Source organism: Ceratotherium simum, chromosome 7 (assembly GCF_057802395.1).
Source record: "Ceratotherium simum simum isolate JZ-2026a chromosome 7, ASM5780239v1, whole genome shotgun sequence".
Classification (NCBI taxonomy): Eukaryota; Metazoa; Chordata; class Mammalia; order Perissodactyla; family Rhinocerotidae; genus Ceratotherium; species Ceratotherium simum.
The window spans coordinates 55,528,375-55,544,612 of NC_141906.1; the positions used below are offsets into that span (position 1 = coordinate 55,528,375).

A 16,238-nucleotide genomic window follows, 5' to 3' on the forward strand; every position below is an offset into this window, starting at 1 on the left:
TTCTTTTTATCTTACTACTCATGTTCATTGAGTTTCTTGAACCTGTTGTTTTATAATTTTCATTAAATTTGGAAAAAAAATTTTGCCCACGATTACTTCTGAAATTTTTATTATGTGCTTGGTACTATCCTAATGCTCAGTGAGATTCTCTTTATTTTTTCAATCTCTATCTCTATGCATTGATTTTGATAGTTTCTTTTGCTATTGATAGAGGGCTTCAGAACATTAGGCTTAATGCCTTCTATAGTATTACCTAGGGGAGAGGTCTCTTTGTAGTTAGGGACGTCTACTACCATATTAGGAAATTCTTGCCATGCCGTTGTTATTTATTTTCACATATTCTTTCTTACTGCATCATTGAACCAATAGCAGGCCTGGACATAGTCTACCAGAAGCCTCAGAAAGATGGTGGCAATATGGTAACATGACATAGCAATTTCATGTCTAAATGTTTATTCTTAGTAAATAATCAGACATAAAGGTACAGGGATACTCATTGCAACATTATTTACATAGCAACATTTTATAAAATCAAAATGGCTAACAATAGGGGAGTGGTAAAATAAGTTATGGTATACTCACTAAAGCACCAAACCCTTTAAAAATCATATTTTAGGGCAGTGTTCTTAACCTTTTCTTTTTTGTAATGGACATGTAAAATTGATAAGGAACTCAAAGCTTTAACCAGATTGGTGAAATTTTTTTTTTTTTTTTTTGGTGAGGGAGATCAGCCCTGAGCTAACATCCGTGCTAATCCTCCTCTTTTTTTTGCTGAGGAAGACTGGCTCTGAGCTAACATCTATTGCCAATCATCCTCCTTTTTTTCTTCCCCAAAGCCCCAGTAGATAGTTGTATGTCATAGTTGCACATCCTTCTAGTTGCTGTGTGTGGGATGCAGCCTCAGCATGGCCAGAGAAGCAGTGTGTCGGTGCGCGCCTGGGATCCGAACCTGGGCTGCCAGTAGCGGAGCGCACGCACTTAACCACTAAGCCACCGGGCCGGCCCCACATTGGTGAAATCTTAAAGTAGTATCAAGTATTTGAAACAGTCAAAGTAGTATCAAGGTTATCTACTTGGTTCTTTGAAAGCTGCTGTGCACAATAACCATATGCACTGATCTGTACCAGTAACACCAGCTGCCGTCTGTATACCAGACTTCTTTGTGGAATCACTCATTCAAAATCTTGGCAGTAGATATGTAAGCCCTAAATTATCCAAATAATTCTGTTGCTTTCTATTTCTTTCTCAGATTTGTCTCCGTGTCCTTGTAACAGCAACAGATTCACATCTTTACAGCTTCTTTTTGCTTTTCTTTCCCTCTTTTTAAATTCAACAGTTAACCTACGATCACAGATGTAGATTATTTAAAGTAATCACCAAACTGACATAATTGTCTTTCTAGCTAAGTTAAATCCCGGAAAATCTCTCTCAGGGTAGTGGTGTTGGCCACTTACCTGAGGATTATCTGGGAAGTTTGTTTTAACAGGTAGATTCCTAAATTTCATCCAAGATCCGTAAAATTAGACTATTTGAGAGGGGGGCTTTGGAATCTGCATTTTGGGTGATTCTTAGGCACCTTCAATTTTGAAAGCATCTGTAGTAGAGTGATGAGAAACTGCAGAAAATTCCTCGTTTTGGTGTTCTAAATGACATGAAATCTGCGTATCAGATTCTTTTTTTTTTTTATAATCTAGTCCAAACAAAGTCACATTTCTCACTCGACTATAGGCTCAGAATTAAAAACAAAAAACCCTTAGCTGCTAAGGTATTATACTACTGGAGAGACTTTGAGAATGATCTATTGGAGCGATATTGAGAGCGATGTTGAGTTCCTGTTGTACACTGGTAAGCAGAAGGCTCAGCAAGATAACGCAGCTTTCCTGAACTGTTCAAGTCCCCTCATTGAAAGCTGCCTTCAAGAATTCCATTCTTTCAGAAATGTTTTTCTCAAATGAATGTTTTAAACCTGGGAGTTTCCTGAATTTGGTAACTGCCAGTTTTGCTCTTCCATTTAAAACCAAAAAAAAAAAAAAAGGCTTTTTTTGGTACTGAGTTTGTGATTTGGTTCCATGGCTACAAGAAAAAAATGTCCTATCATTGAATATCATTTAAGACCTTTTACTTAACAATTTCAAGCTGTGATTTATGGAATTAATAAACTCAGGGATATGGTAAAGTGCAATTCTTAAAATAGTCTTCAACAAAACCACTCCCTCACTTTCTCTAGGAATCAGTGAATCTCTAGAGCAATCTGAGATAATTGCTATGAAATTTTGGTACAAATACTTCTTACTTCTGTGCATCTAGTCAATACCCTGCCTGATTCAGAAAAAAAGTCTTAAAAGTCATTTGAATCCCCATTTACACAAGCACTTAAATCTTTCTATAGAGATTTTAGATATAGTCAAATAAGACTTGGCCTCTGAGCAAAGTCTTCCTTATTCTTAGGCCAGCACAACTCTATCCAGGGAGAAAGATCTTCTGACAAAAGAATGGACATTTTCGTATTCTGTAGGTGGTCAGTAGCAATAGTCATTTTTCTCTAGTCACTTCTAAATTCCCATCTAACTCAGAGTAAAAACATTCCTTACGAAGGTGTACAAGCACCGAGGTGCTCAGGCCTTTTACTCCCTCTTTGCCTTTCTCTTCTAGTCCTCTTCGCATTGCTCACTCTGAGGCAGCCACACTGGCTACACTCCCCTTGAGCTTCTGCCTAAGAGCCTTTGCATTTTCTGTCTGCTTTGCCTGGTGCATTCGTCTCCTAGATATCTGCATGGCTTACTACATACTTACTTTTATTGCTTTCAGGTCTCTAAATGTTACCTTATCAAATAGGTCTTTCTTGACCACTTTTATAAAATAGTAACTTCCCTCAACACGTAGTTTTGCTTATTCTCCTTAACCTGCTTTGTTTTTTCGTAAAACTTAGGTTTCTCTAGGACCTGTACATGTTTCTCTAATTTTGGACTTTTTACTGTATTTTCAAAATACAATCTTCGATACATATAAAAGACTATATATGTAACATTAATACATATATAAATAAAATATTAAAAGCATGATGATATAATGAAACCCATGAACCAATAACTACCCAAGAACTAGGATATTACCAGTCACTGTGTCATCTTATGTGATTCTCTTTTATCCTATCTGTCTGCCTTTCTGCTGAAGGAGCCATCATTCTGATTGTTGTGTTTAAAACTTTTTTAATAGTTTTTTTTTCTTTTTTTGTGATGAGGAAGATTGGCCCTGGGCTCACATCTGTTGCCCATCTTCTCCCACTTTTTTCGCTTGAGGAAGATTGACCCTGAGTTAACATCTGTGGCAGTCTTTGTCTAGTTTGTATGTGGGTCGCCACCATAGTGTGGCTTGATGAGTGGTGTAGGTCCACACCTGGGATCGGAACCCGCTAACCCCAGGCCGCCAAAGCAGAGTGTGCCAAACTTAACCACTATGCCACTGGGCCGACCCCATTATAGTTTTATACTTTTTAAATAGTTGTATTACATGTATCCATTCACACACACACATTTGTGCCTAAAAATGAATTGTTTTATTTTGCTTATTTTTGAACTTTATAAAAAGGTGTGTTGTATGTGGTATTTTAGGACTTGCTTATTTCATTCCACATTATTTTTCTAAGATTTATTTATGCTATTGCTTTAGCTGTAGTTTCATTCATTATGATTGCATATAATATTTCATTATGTAAATATAACAATTTGTTTATCCATTTTTTTGGTTATAAACAATGCTACTATGAACATTTGTGTGCATGTCTCCTGGTATGTCTGTGCAAGAGTTTCTCTGGGGTATATACTTAGAAGTAGAATTGTGTCAAATTGCTTTTAGTAGTTGTACTAATTTACTTTCTCACCAGCAGTGTGTAATATCTACATCCTTTTATTCCCACCAGTACTTGGTATTTTTGGACGCCTTCATATTTGCCAATCTAGTGGGTTAAAATGGTATCTCATCGTGGTCTTAATTTGTATTTTTAATTACTAATGAGATTGAACATCCTGTCATATATTTATAAGCCATCCCTGCTTTTTCAATTGGAGGGACAGCAATGAGACAGATGTGGCTGAAGCGCAGTGAGGGAGAGGGAGAGAGGTGGGATATGAGGGCAGGAGGTAGCAGGGGTAGAGGGGCACTAGATAACATTGAGCTTCATGAGCCATGGTAATAACTAGATCACTGTGGTAGCATGTCATGTAGAGAATTGACGACAGGGAGTAAGACTTAAAGCAGGGAGACAAGTTAGAAAGCAATTGCAGTAGGCTATGTTATGGCTCAAAAATGGTAGCAGGTTTTGGAAAGGGATTGTTATTGATCAAATTCCTTATTAGCTTTAATTCTTCTATAAAAGAAGTTCTATAAAAGTAATGTTTATTTTTCTATAAGAGCTACATACTTTTTGAGCCTAACTACATATTCATTTATTTTTTCCTAAACGTGCTTTCAAGTTCCAGAACTTTATTATTTTTTTCATAGACTCAATAGCAATTTCATAGCAAAATTCTTAAAATGTGTTGTATTTATTCTTAAAATGTAATGATGGTTTTTCTGTTGCCAAAGATTTGAGGATTAATTGCTAGCGTAATAATTTTAGCAACCTCACATTGAATGGCTTTTGTGAGCTCAGCAGCTGTGGTTACTCATACTGAGCAGCTGCAGTTATCCTGACTCTAATGGTTTTTCATCAGTTATTAGAGAAGTCACAAGTTCCTGGTAAATTCAGTTTTTGAAATTAGGAAGCTTAAGATGTTCTTTTCTCTCAGATATCTTCCATTTGAATATATAAACTCATATTTCAGGAACATATTTATTAGCTACAGCTTTGCCAATAGCACCATCAGCAAACAGAGGTAATATATGTACTTTGATACACAGTGTAGTAACTTCTGACTTCTAACTGCAGGCAGTTAGAAGTCAGAAGTTTGAATACTCGTCACATTTTGAGTTCTAAGACCATTTCAGACAAAAGCAAGTAAATTGAAAGACATTATCAGTCTATTTAATTTTGTAATATACACAATGATTCTATATTTACTACTTTCGAATGTTTACAGGGACATACTAAGTTCACTAATATTATAAACTTGATTTTTTACTTTTATAGGTTATCATTTAGTAAAAAATAAAAGTATCTCTTGGTTTGAAAAATGGTAATTAAAGGGAAAGAATTAAGCATTTATATTACCTTTCCTTTGTGAACTGTATTTCATGGTAATGAAAGAAAAATTGATGAAAGTAAGTTCTTCTTTATTGAATAATCTAGATAGTAAATATAGAAGGAATGACAGTATTTAAAATATCACTATTTTATAAACTGTGATAAAATAATTGATTCAGATAATTATTATCAAAGGTTGAAACCATTAGATGGAAGGCTGATGGGGGAAAAAAAGAGAGGGATCAGCTGTCACTACTTGTACCGAGTCATCCGTCTTTGTGTCACAAAGAGGAGGCATTCAGACAGTATGTGCCTCCTGATGTGATGCAACATGAAGTACACTTTGCAAAAGTATTGTTTCCAAAAAAAGTGAACCTGAATCTAATCCAGCCTTTAGAGCTAATTTCCAGTTAATGGGAAACACAGGAGGTAAAGGAGCAAATTAAATAACACCAGTGGATCTAGACTGTGGGACATTCTGCAAGATAACTGACTCAGTTTTATCAACAGGTTAATGGCATACAAAGAAGGGAGGGCAGAGAAACTGCTCTGTATTAAGGAGACTTAAAATACGTAACAACTACATGACCTTTCTATGGATACTAATTCAAATAATCCAATTTAAACAAATTTTGAGACCATAAGGGAAATTTAAATGTGGAGTGAGTATTATTTGACACTGATGAATTTTGATTAATTTTGTTAGGTAAAGTAACAGCATTGTGGTTATGCCCATTTTTTTTGAGATACGTACTGAGTATGTAGGAGTTAAATATCGTGTGGCCTGGAATTTGTTTTAAAACACTTAAGGAATAATAACAACAAAATAAAAGAAAATAAACTAGGGATTGAAGCAAATACAAGAAAATCTTGACCATGGTTGAATCTGGATGATGGGTATCTTTGTGGTATATATACACAATGGAATACTACTCAGCCATAAGAAATGATGAAATCCAGTCATTTGTGACAACATGGATGGACATTGAGGATATTATGCTAAGTGAAATAAGTCAGAGGGAGAAAGTCAAATACCATATGATCTCACTCATAAGTACAAGATAAACAGAACAACAAACAAACACATAGAGACAGAGATTGGATTGGTGGTTACCAGAGGGGAAGGGGGAGGGAGGAGGACAAAAGGGATGATTAGGCACATGTGTGTGGTGATGGATTGTGATTAGTATTTGGGTGGTGAACATGATGTAATCGATGCAGAAATAGAAGTATAATGATGGACACCTGAAGTTTATACAATGCTATGAACCAATGTGACTGCAATAAAAAAAATTTTAAAAAATCAATTTTTGTGTATCTTTGAAAACGTTCATAGTAAAATTAATTTTACAAAGTTAAAATAAATGTGATAGATATTTATATGTGTCTCCTTGACCTTGTCACCCAATTAAATGTAGACAGCTTTTAGTATTTTCCCAAAAAAAATTCATGGTGGGAGGCAGCACATCACTACATAGTAGGTGTTGAAAATGATTCACTTTCCAAGCCGGCCTCACAGTTGGAGCACAGGCATGACAGACCCCAGCCCCAGCCTGTGAATAGGGATATAGTGAATCAAACAGCTGTGCTCATTGCCTCTCTTGGGACCAGTGGCACTTGAAGCAAGTTCTAGTTCCTGGATAGCATTCAGAGCCAAGGCCAGTGATGAGCCTATAGTGAGAAATCCACAGCTTCTATGTTCAGTGGCAATATCAGCTTTTCCTTGCTGTTTTCCACCAGAATAACCAGTGTTTTTACTGGCCATAAAGCCCACTTTTCCAGTTTCCTGGTTATTCTGTGAACTACCTAACGTTGTTTTAATGATTATCTTCTTTCAGTTTTTACAGCTTTATTGAGGTTATTTGACATTCAATAAACTGCACATATTTAGAGTATATGATTTGACAAGGTTTGACATATATATACCTGTGAGGCCATCACCATCTCGAGATAGTGAACGTTCCCATCACCCCCAAAAGTGTTCTCTAACACTTTGTAATCCTTTCTCCTATCTCCCTTCCCTTGTCCCAGGCAACTATTTCTTTTTTTTCAGTAGATTAGTTTGCATTTTCTAGAGTTTCATATAAAAGGATTATACAATTAAGGACTCTCTTCTCTCTGGCTTCTTTCTCATTCAACATAATTGTTATAAGATTCATCTATGTTGTGTGCATCAGGAGTTTGTTCCTTTTTAGTGCTGACTAGTAGTCCATTATATGGCTGTACCACAATTTGCTTATTCCTTCACTCATTGAAGGACATTTATATTGTTTCCAGTTTGAAGCTACTAAAATTAAGCTGCTATAAACATTAGAACATTTTATGTCTTTGTATGAACATATGCTTTTATTTCTTTTGGGCAAATACTTAGAAGTGGAATGGCTAGAGCATATGATAGATACATGTTTAGTTTTTTAATTAGCTACAAAACTGTTTTCAAATATAGTAGATAATAAATATTTTTTAAAAAATAAATAGATAAAAGTATTAGGAGACATGAGGTCTCATATATATGTGTGTATGGGTGTGTATATATAATATAATAGGTTTATATATTCTGTCTGTCTTACTTTACTTCCATGAATAACAAAAGTATAATTTTACTCTCAGCAAGTAGGATTATTAGAGCCACTAATTATACAAAGTGCAACAAAGTATCATAATTACATCTCATCAAGGCAGAGATGGATCCAAACATTTCACACAATTTAGTGATTAATTCCAGGTCTAAGTTGTTTAGCATTAACCAGAGTTACATATAAAACATTAATGTATATGATTTATTATGAAGTATTTAGCCTATTGCTTCAAATAATATATACCTCAGTATTTGAAAACTGGTATATTCACTAGTCTTAGTAAAATTTAAACATCCTTTGATGAGAGAGTTCATCCTAATTTGCTTATGTTAAAATTGTACAAGCTAGGAGGTCTCCTCAAATTTATTTTCAGGCTTTTACTTTCATATTGCCTTGAAAAAATGATGATGTGAGTTATTTACATGGTAGAGTGCCTGTACATTTCACTTTTGATCTTGGGTGAAATCTCATCTCACAGGTCACCAACATAAATTACAGTTTGGTTCTGTGTGTGCCTGGCATAAACATTTTTATTGAAAGACATGAGAGACAGAAAAAGGGATTCCTCCCACCCCCTTTATCCTGCATATGTTAACATTAGAAAGATACACCTCTGGATATTCTCCTGTATCTCACTTTAACATGTTAGTGTACTGTTTCATTTTTGCAGTATGTGGGAAGATTTAATATGGTTTGTTACATCCTGATGTGTTTGGTAACACATTTAAACATATTTATTGTATCTGGCCAAGTACCCAGAGGAAGCATGAAAATGTTAAGGGGTAGCTGATGAGAACATTGACTAAGTAAACTTTTAAATGCTCCCAAATAATCATTGAAAAAGGGAATAATACTTGAGCTGAAGTTAAAAAAAATAGTATTTAATGAATTTTTATTCATTTCAAATACACACAAATAGAAAAATATAAGGTATAATATATAGTATATAGTTTATATTATATGAAAAGTATTATAAGGTATAAGTATAATATATAGTATATAGTTTATATTATATGAAAAGTATTATAAATTCTTTTGTTTTCCTGTAAATTGTTATACTGTCTGAGAAAAATGATGATTTAGATTTTTTCCTTTCCAATCCTTTTACATTTAATTGCCTTTTTTTGTCTTCTTGTGATACTGAGATCCTTATGTGCAATGTGAAATAAAAGTAGTGATAGTCAACATTCTTATCTTGCTCTGATTTTGAAGAAAATGCTTTCTAACATTTTATTATTGATTATATTTGCTATGTTTTGTAGATACCATTTGTGAGGTTGTGTTAGTTGGCTTGGGCTGCCTTAACAAAATGCCACAGATTGGATGGCTTAAACAACAGAAATTTATTTTCTCACAGTTGTGGAGGTTGAAAGTCCAAGATCAAGGTGTCAGTATAGTCAGTTTCTGGTGAAGACTCTCTTTCTGGCTTGTAGATGGCTGTCTTCTCACTATGTCCTTACATGGCTTTTCCTCTGTGTATGTTTGCAGAGAGAGAGAAAAAGAGAGAGCTGGCTCACATAAGAGCTCTCTAGTGTCTCTTCTTATAAGGACATTAATCTCATTAGATCAGGGCCCCACTCTTATGAACTCATTTAATCTTAATTACTTCCTTAGAGGCCCCATCTCCAAATATAGCCATGCTGGGGGTTAGAGCTTAAACATATGAATTTTGGGGGGGAAACAAACTTTCAGTCCATAGCATAGTTTAAAGAAGTTTTCTACTATTTCTGGTGCTTCAATTATTCTTTGCTGCATAGCAAACTATCTCAAAATTTAGTGACTTAAAACAATAATGTTTTATGATTTTTTGATTCTGTGGCTTGGCTGGGTTATTCCTCTTTGGTTTCATCTGAGTTCACACATGAGGCCTCCTTCACTTGGAGAGTTGACTAGACTGGAAGGTTCAAGATGGCCTTATTCATGTTTGTGGAAGGCACTGGCTGTTGGCTGGGGTGACTTGGTTTTCAACTGCATGGCTTTCATCTACCAGAGGCTAGCCTGGTGTTTCAGGGTTCCAAGGCCAGAGCAGAAACTGCGAGTTCTCTTGGAGTCTCAGGTTGAAAATTGCAGATCGCTTTTGCCACATTCTATTAGTCAAAGCAAGTCACAAGATTAGTCCAGCTTCAAGGGGGTGGAGAAATAGATATCTCTTGATATGGGAAGAGTGAAATATTACAAAGAGGTATGATTACAAGGAAGCATAATTTTTCAAAGGCTATTATAACAATCTGGCACTTCTTTGCGAGGTTTGCTAGGAGTAGTTCGCCAAGAATATATTGATGAATTTCATTGACCATATTTTCTCCCAATGTTGAAATAATTATTTTTCTCTTTAATCTGTTCATGTGGTGAATTATATTTTCTATGATTGAACTATATATTCAAAATCATCATGTATACCTTTTTTTTTTAATTTTGCTTGATATTTATTTATTTGCATCTGTGTTCAGGAGTAAGACTGATCTTTGAATGTCTGTTCTCTTTGGTATAATGTTTTTACTAGCCTCTTACTGATTTGGGGAATGTTGCCTCGTTTTCTAGTCTTTGAAATGGTTAGTGCAAGATTTGTATTTCTGTTTGAGGAATCTTAGTAGAACTTTTATATGAACTGGGTGTTATTTATATGGTGTCTGGGATTTACTTTGAGATAATATCTTTAACTTCTTATTTAATTTTTTAAACAACTGTAGCCCCATTTAGTTTTTCTATTTTTTCTTGAGACTGTTTTATTATTTTCTAGGAATTTCTGTTAGACAAATTTGGAACTTTTTATTGCATAAAGCTATTCAAAATAATCTCATATTGTCTCTTAGTCTTTTCTATATCTGTAATTATATTCCTTTTAAAATTAGAATTTTAAAATAAATTTTTGCATTCTCTTATTTTATCTATCATCTATCTATATATCACTCAGTCTAGTCAGAAGTCTCATAATTTTATTAGTCTTTTTGGTAAACTGAGTCTTTTTTATCTGATCTCTCTTGTACCTGTTTTCTACTGTATTAAATTTTTTTTTGCTCTTATTATTATTTACTTCCATCTACATTCTCAACTTCATAATTTGTTAAGTTTGGCTCAATTTTCAGCATTGCTTCTTTTCAAACATAAATGTTTACTGTTGTAATTTTCCTCAAGAGTCTCATTCACTGCAGTTCCGTAAGTTTTGATATGTGGAATTTTCATGATCACAGTATTTCAAACAGCACAGTATTATCACCCCAAAGCCAAGGCAGAGAAAAGCGAGTGTCCCTAGTCTCTCCTCTGCAGGGCAGGTTGTTTTCTAACTATCCTGTTGGCTGCTGCTTTTTGAGTGTTCTAAATTTCTATTTCCTACCTTTGGAAATGTGGACCTTATGGACTCAAATGAGGGACATTTTACAAAGTAACTGACCGGCATTCTTTGCAAGTGTCAAGGTCATGAAGGACAAGACTGTTACAGTTTTGGGCAAGACTACGGATAAAGAACAACTAAATATAATGTGGTTTTCTCCTGAAACAAAAAGAGTACATTCATGGAAAAATTGGCAAAATTTGAATAAAGCCTGTAGTAGTGTAGTTAATAGTATTTTACCAATGTTAATTTCCTGGTTTTGATAATTGTACTATGATTATGTAAGATGTTAACATTAGGGGAAGCCAGGTGAAGTGTAGAATGAGAATTCTCTGTACTATTTTTGCCACTTTTCTCTAAGTCTGAAAGTAGTTCAAAATAAAAAGTCAACAAAACAAGCTATAGGCCCCTGGGGATAGGCAGATGCCCCAGGGCAAGTGCTGGCTTCAGAACTCACCTAGGTCTCTAGATTAGTTCTGCTCTTTGGCTCTAGCGTTTACAGATTTCCCTTGATTTCTCTGGTACTTCAGTCATAAATTTTAAAAAGTTTTTTGTTGATGGTGTTGTTGTTTATTCATAATTTTTAAACGTACTGTGTTATAAAATTTTCTCCAGACGTTTAGTCTACCGTATTCCCTAAGACAGAAATATAATTTACTTAATTTCTTTGACAATCCATTTTCTCATCTGTAAACTGGGAATAAGTGTTTATTTTTAAAATCTATATTTCTTCTAATTCCAGGAAAGATTATACTGGAGGTGACTTACAAAAATATAAATAATCTATTAGTATAAAATCGATAGTTGAGGAAATCAGTCAAAGAGAAAATTAGGAAAGGAAAAGAAAATAAAACTAGGGAAACAGTTTATGCCAAAAGAGGATAAAACAAACAACAAAGCCCATGTTCCTAAGGTTCTATAAAGTTGATATTGTTAGATCAGACATTCTCTCTGCTTCATAATATCCAAAGGAAAAAGGAAAATAGAGTGGTGGTATGAGATTTCGTGTCTGACAATAGAAGCACACCAATTGCCCAGGAGAAACATAGGTATTTCTGAAGTGTCTCTCGTTGCTCTTTGGAATGAGGCCAGGTGGGATAGGAGCATCAGCATCTGCTGTGACTTCCCTACAGCCTCAGTGCTGCCCCGGAGCACGCCAGTGCGGCCTAATGCAAGCTGTTCAGTGTGGATCGAACATGGGAGTGATGTAAATGTGTCGCTCGTGGGAAATTCTACCCCCTTTGACTCCATTTTAAAGGAGTGTTATTGAAAAAAGTATTTTTCAATTGGTTTAAAACATGAATAATTTATCTGTGCCTTGTAAAAAGATAAATATGTAAGATTTTGTAAAAACAAAAGATGATCCATTGTTGTAAGTTATAGCCATATTCTCATTATAAAAATATTTTATTATATATTTGAACTCCCTTTTTATTATTCTCTGTTCATTAAAGATTATATAATGATAGCGTTATTAAGAAAAGCAAGCTTCACATGTTATTTTTCTAGGACAGAAAACGTGACCTTTTCAGGGCTGGTAAACATTTTATTCTTAAAATAGTTTTTAACATCATGTATAAAAAAATATTTGAACCTTTTTTCCTTTAGACATCTCACTGCATTCTTATTTGTTTTTTGACATGTTTGACAAATTTAAAACACAAGTAAGTGATAGCAAATGTTACCCGAGTTAAAACAGAACTTCTTCTGACTACCAACTAGTGATGTTTTACCATCTAGGAAAGCTGATAAATTAGGTGCTGTTGTAGGGTTCAGCTAGAGAAAATGAAAATAATTTATCAGAAAAACAAAGAAAATGAAACACTGAATCACCACAGTTTTTTCAAGATTAGAGAATCAGTCAAAAGCTCTTGAAGTGGCTTCTAGATTGCGGATGTTTAACAATTAAGTAGTGCATTCATTTTGAAAGATTTATGGCCCTTACTTTATTACAAACTTTACTAATACAAGAACCCAACAAAATATGAAATGTAGCCCAATCTGTTAAGAAGGGAAAACAACTTACATCTCTGAAGAAGTAAAACAGAAAAGTAGTCAACAGGCTGCAAATGTTGATGTTTCAAATGGTAGCTTAGGAAAACATATACCTGGTTTTTTTAGTATATTTTGTTTATGTCAGATAAGCAATGAGATAGCACAATTTAATTATTAAGTCGAAATATTTATGAAGAACAATCAGTGGATACCTCACTGATTTTATGCACGCACTCCATATCTATAATACAATATTTATCATACTCAGTAATATTCTTAAATAAATCATTAAAATATTGACCCAATTGAACAGAGATAATGGGAATAAAACTTATTTATATTTGGTCTTTATTTTTATAAAAGAAATATGGCTATTTTTATACCTATGCTATTTCTCTGACTGAAATCATTTTCATTTATTGCTACTTATTATTTTCTTCATTCAGGTTATTTCACAGTTGAGGATCTTGGGCAGATCAGTAACAGCTGGTTGCAAATTTGATAGAGAAATCTGGTCCAATGAACTTTCTCCTATCCTCAATCTCTGGAAGAAACTAAACCAGGTTAGTGGTGGAATATTCTTCTGATTTTTTTTTCTTTCTTCTCCCTATCCTTTTTTTCCAGTTTTATATCCAGATTGTCCATGTTGGTAAAATTTTGTATTGATCTACCCTTATTAATGTATATAATATCCTGGAAAGAGTTGGAGGAAATGATAGTAATAGAAGTATATCAGCTCAAGAAGCAGTGTCACCAGTGTAATTTCTCTTATGCTGGTAATGTGCTGTGTCATCTTCTATACCTGCTATATATTTTACTCACTCCTTGCCTTCTCTGTCCTCTTTCTGTGAAGTCAAAGACTGATATTAAAGGTGAAATTTTTCTTTTTTTTTTTTTTAGCTTTGGAGGAGGCAAATATTTCTTGCATGAGACACAAAGGGCACTAATTGTAAAAAGAAAAATTTGACAATTTGGACTTCATCAAAATTTAAATTTCTATTTTTTATTTATTTTTTTTATTTATTTTTTTATTTTTTATTTTTTAATTTTTTTTAATTTTTTGTTTATTGCAGTAACATTGATTTGTAACATTGTATAAATTTCAGGTGTACATCATTATACTTCTATTTCTCCATAGATTACATCATGTTCACCACCCAAATACTAATTAAAACCCATCACCACACACGTGTGCCGAATTATCCCTTTCGCCCTCCTCTCTCCCCGCTTCCCCTCTGGTAACCACCAATCCAATCTCTGTCTCTATGTGTTTGTTTATTGTTGTTATTATCTACTACTTAATGAAGGAAATCATATGGTATTTGACCTTCTCCCTCTGACTTATTTCACTTTGCATAATACCCTCAATGTCCATCCATGTTGTCACAAATGCCTAGATTTCATCGTTTCTTATGGCTGAGTAGTATTCCATTGTGTATATATACCACATCTTCTTTATCCATTCGTCCCTTGATGGGCACTTAGGTTGCTTCCAAGTCTTGGCAATTGTGAATAACGCTACAATGAACACAGGGGTGCATGTATCTTTACGCATTGGTGTTTTCAAGTTCTTTGGATAAATACCCAACAGTGGAATAGCTGGATCATATGGTAGTTCTATGCTTGATTTTTTGAGGAATCTCCATACTGTTTTCCATAGTGGCTGCACCAGTTTGCACTCCCACCAGCAATGTATGAGAGTTCCCTTCTCTCCACATCCTCTCCAACACATGCTATTTCCTGTCTCGTTAATTATAGCCATTCTGACGGGCGTGAGGTGATATCTCATTGTAGTTTTGATTTGCATTTCCCTGATAGTTAATGATTTTGAACATCTTTTCATGTGTCTGTTGGCCATCTGTATATCTTCTTTGGAGAAATGTCTGTTCGGGTCTTTTGCCCATTTTTTAATTGGGTTGTTAGTTTTTTTGTTGTTGAGATGCATGAGTTCTTTATATATTTTGGAGATTAAGCCCTTGTCAGATGTATGGTTTGCAAATATCTTCTCCCAGTTTTTAGGTTGTCTTTTCGTTTTGTTGATGGTTTCGAAAGGTGAAATTTTTCAAAGGAATCAAAGTGCTAAGGAAAAACAATTCAACTGGATAGACTTGTTTTTATATTGTAGAATAGTTATATTATAGATTATAGAATAGTTGCTTTCTCACTAGGCAAAGCCATTAGAGTATTATGATCCCCATTCTTATTAAATAGGGGTTTATTCTCTGGAATTAAAAAAATATAACTTTGAATTCATATGTTTAGTAGTACTATGAAAATGCCTATATATCAAATCTAACCTTCTTCAGTAAAGGAAGTCAAATTAGACTTATATCAGAACCTATGAAAAAGGTTAAAACCTTCTAAAAATTCAAAATCCTCAAACCTTACAGTATTGTAATTTTGAGTTGTTATGACTTATTCTCAACAATTGGTTATTGTCAGGAGTTTCCATAAACAATGATCCAGACTAACTAGAATTGCTATTCTTGTTCAGTTCATCACATTAATAAAGCTTTATATAGCTAGCTTGAAGAAAAATTAGAGAACGAAAAGAAATACTACACCCCCTGGCATCCTAAACTCATGCTCCCCACATCTCCCTGAGTCATACAGGTAATCACATTGTACATATTCCTGACTGTGAAGTCATGGCCCTGATCTCCATTCTTCATACCAATTCATATTGAAGTTACTATTCTTTACCCAAATTTTCTTAAACCAACCTTTGCTTATCTTTAAATTAATAATCAAATTTTCATTTCTCTCCTTTAGCAATTCATTCTTTATTTCCGTGTTTGGTAATATTCTCCTTCTCAAGATTCAGCTTCTTGTAACAGTTTCCAACTTTTTTTAGTATAAGATTGGCTATTTTGAATTTTCTGATGATTTTCCAGGTCCATGCAATTCTTAAAATTTATACACATATACAAGCACATATATATTCATATGTATGTATATTATATAATATAGCTATTTATTCTGAGAATAATAATGTAAAATTATTTTCCAAGTCTTCATTTAGAAAATAAGATAGAAATTGAATGATATGAATAATTGACTAAGTGTATCCCTTACTAAATAGCAAACCTATTGTAGAAGTAATCCTGCTTATTACAAAGATCTCATCTTACATTCTAGAAATATAGTCTAG

The 16,238-nt window shown here is 34.0% G+C and overlaps 1 protein-coding gene across 2 annotated transcripts in view; it reads left to right on the plus strand.

The window, feature by feature from the left end:
• DYNC2H1 (dynein cytoplasmic 2 heavy chain 1) overlaps positions 1-16,238 on the plus strand; it is a 293,258-nt gene that overhangs the window by 195,902 nt on the left and 81,118 nt on the right. For both annotated transcript variants that reach the window (XM_087433636.1, XM_004427391.3), the window contains exon 83: positions 13,534-13,650. In XM_087433636.1, coding sequence (XP_087289762.1) covers positions 13,534-13,650 — 117 coding nt within the window. The remainder of the gene's footprint in view (positions 1-13,533; positions 13,651-16,238) is intronic.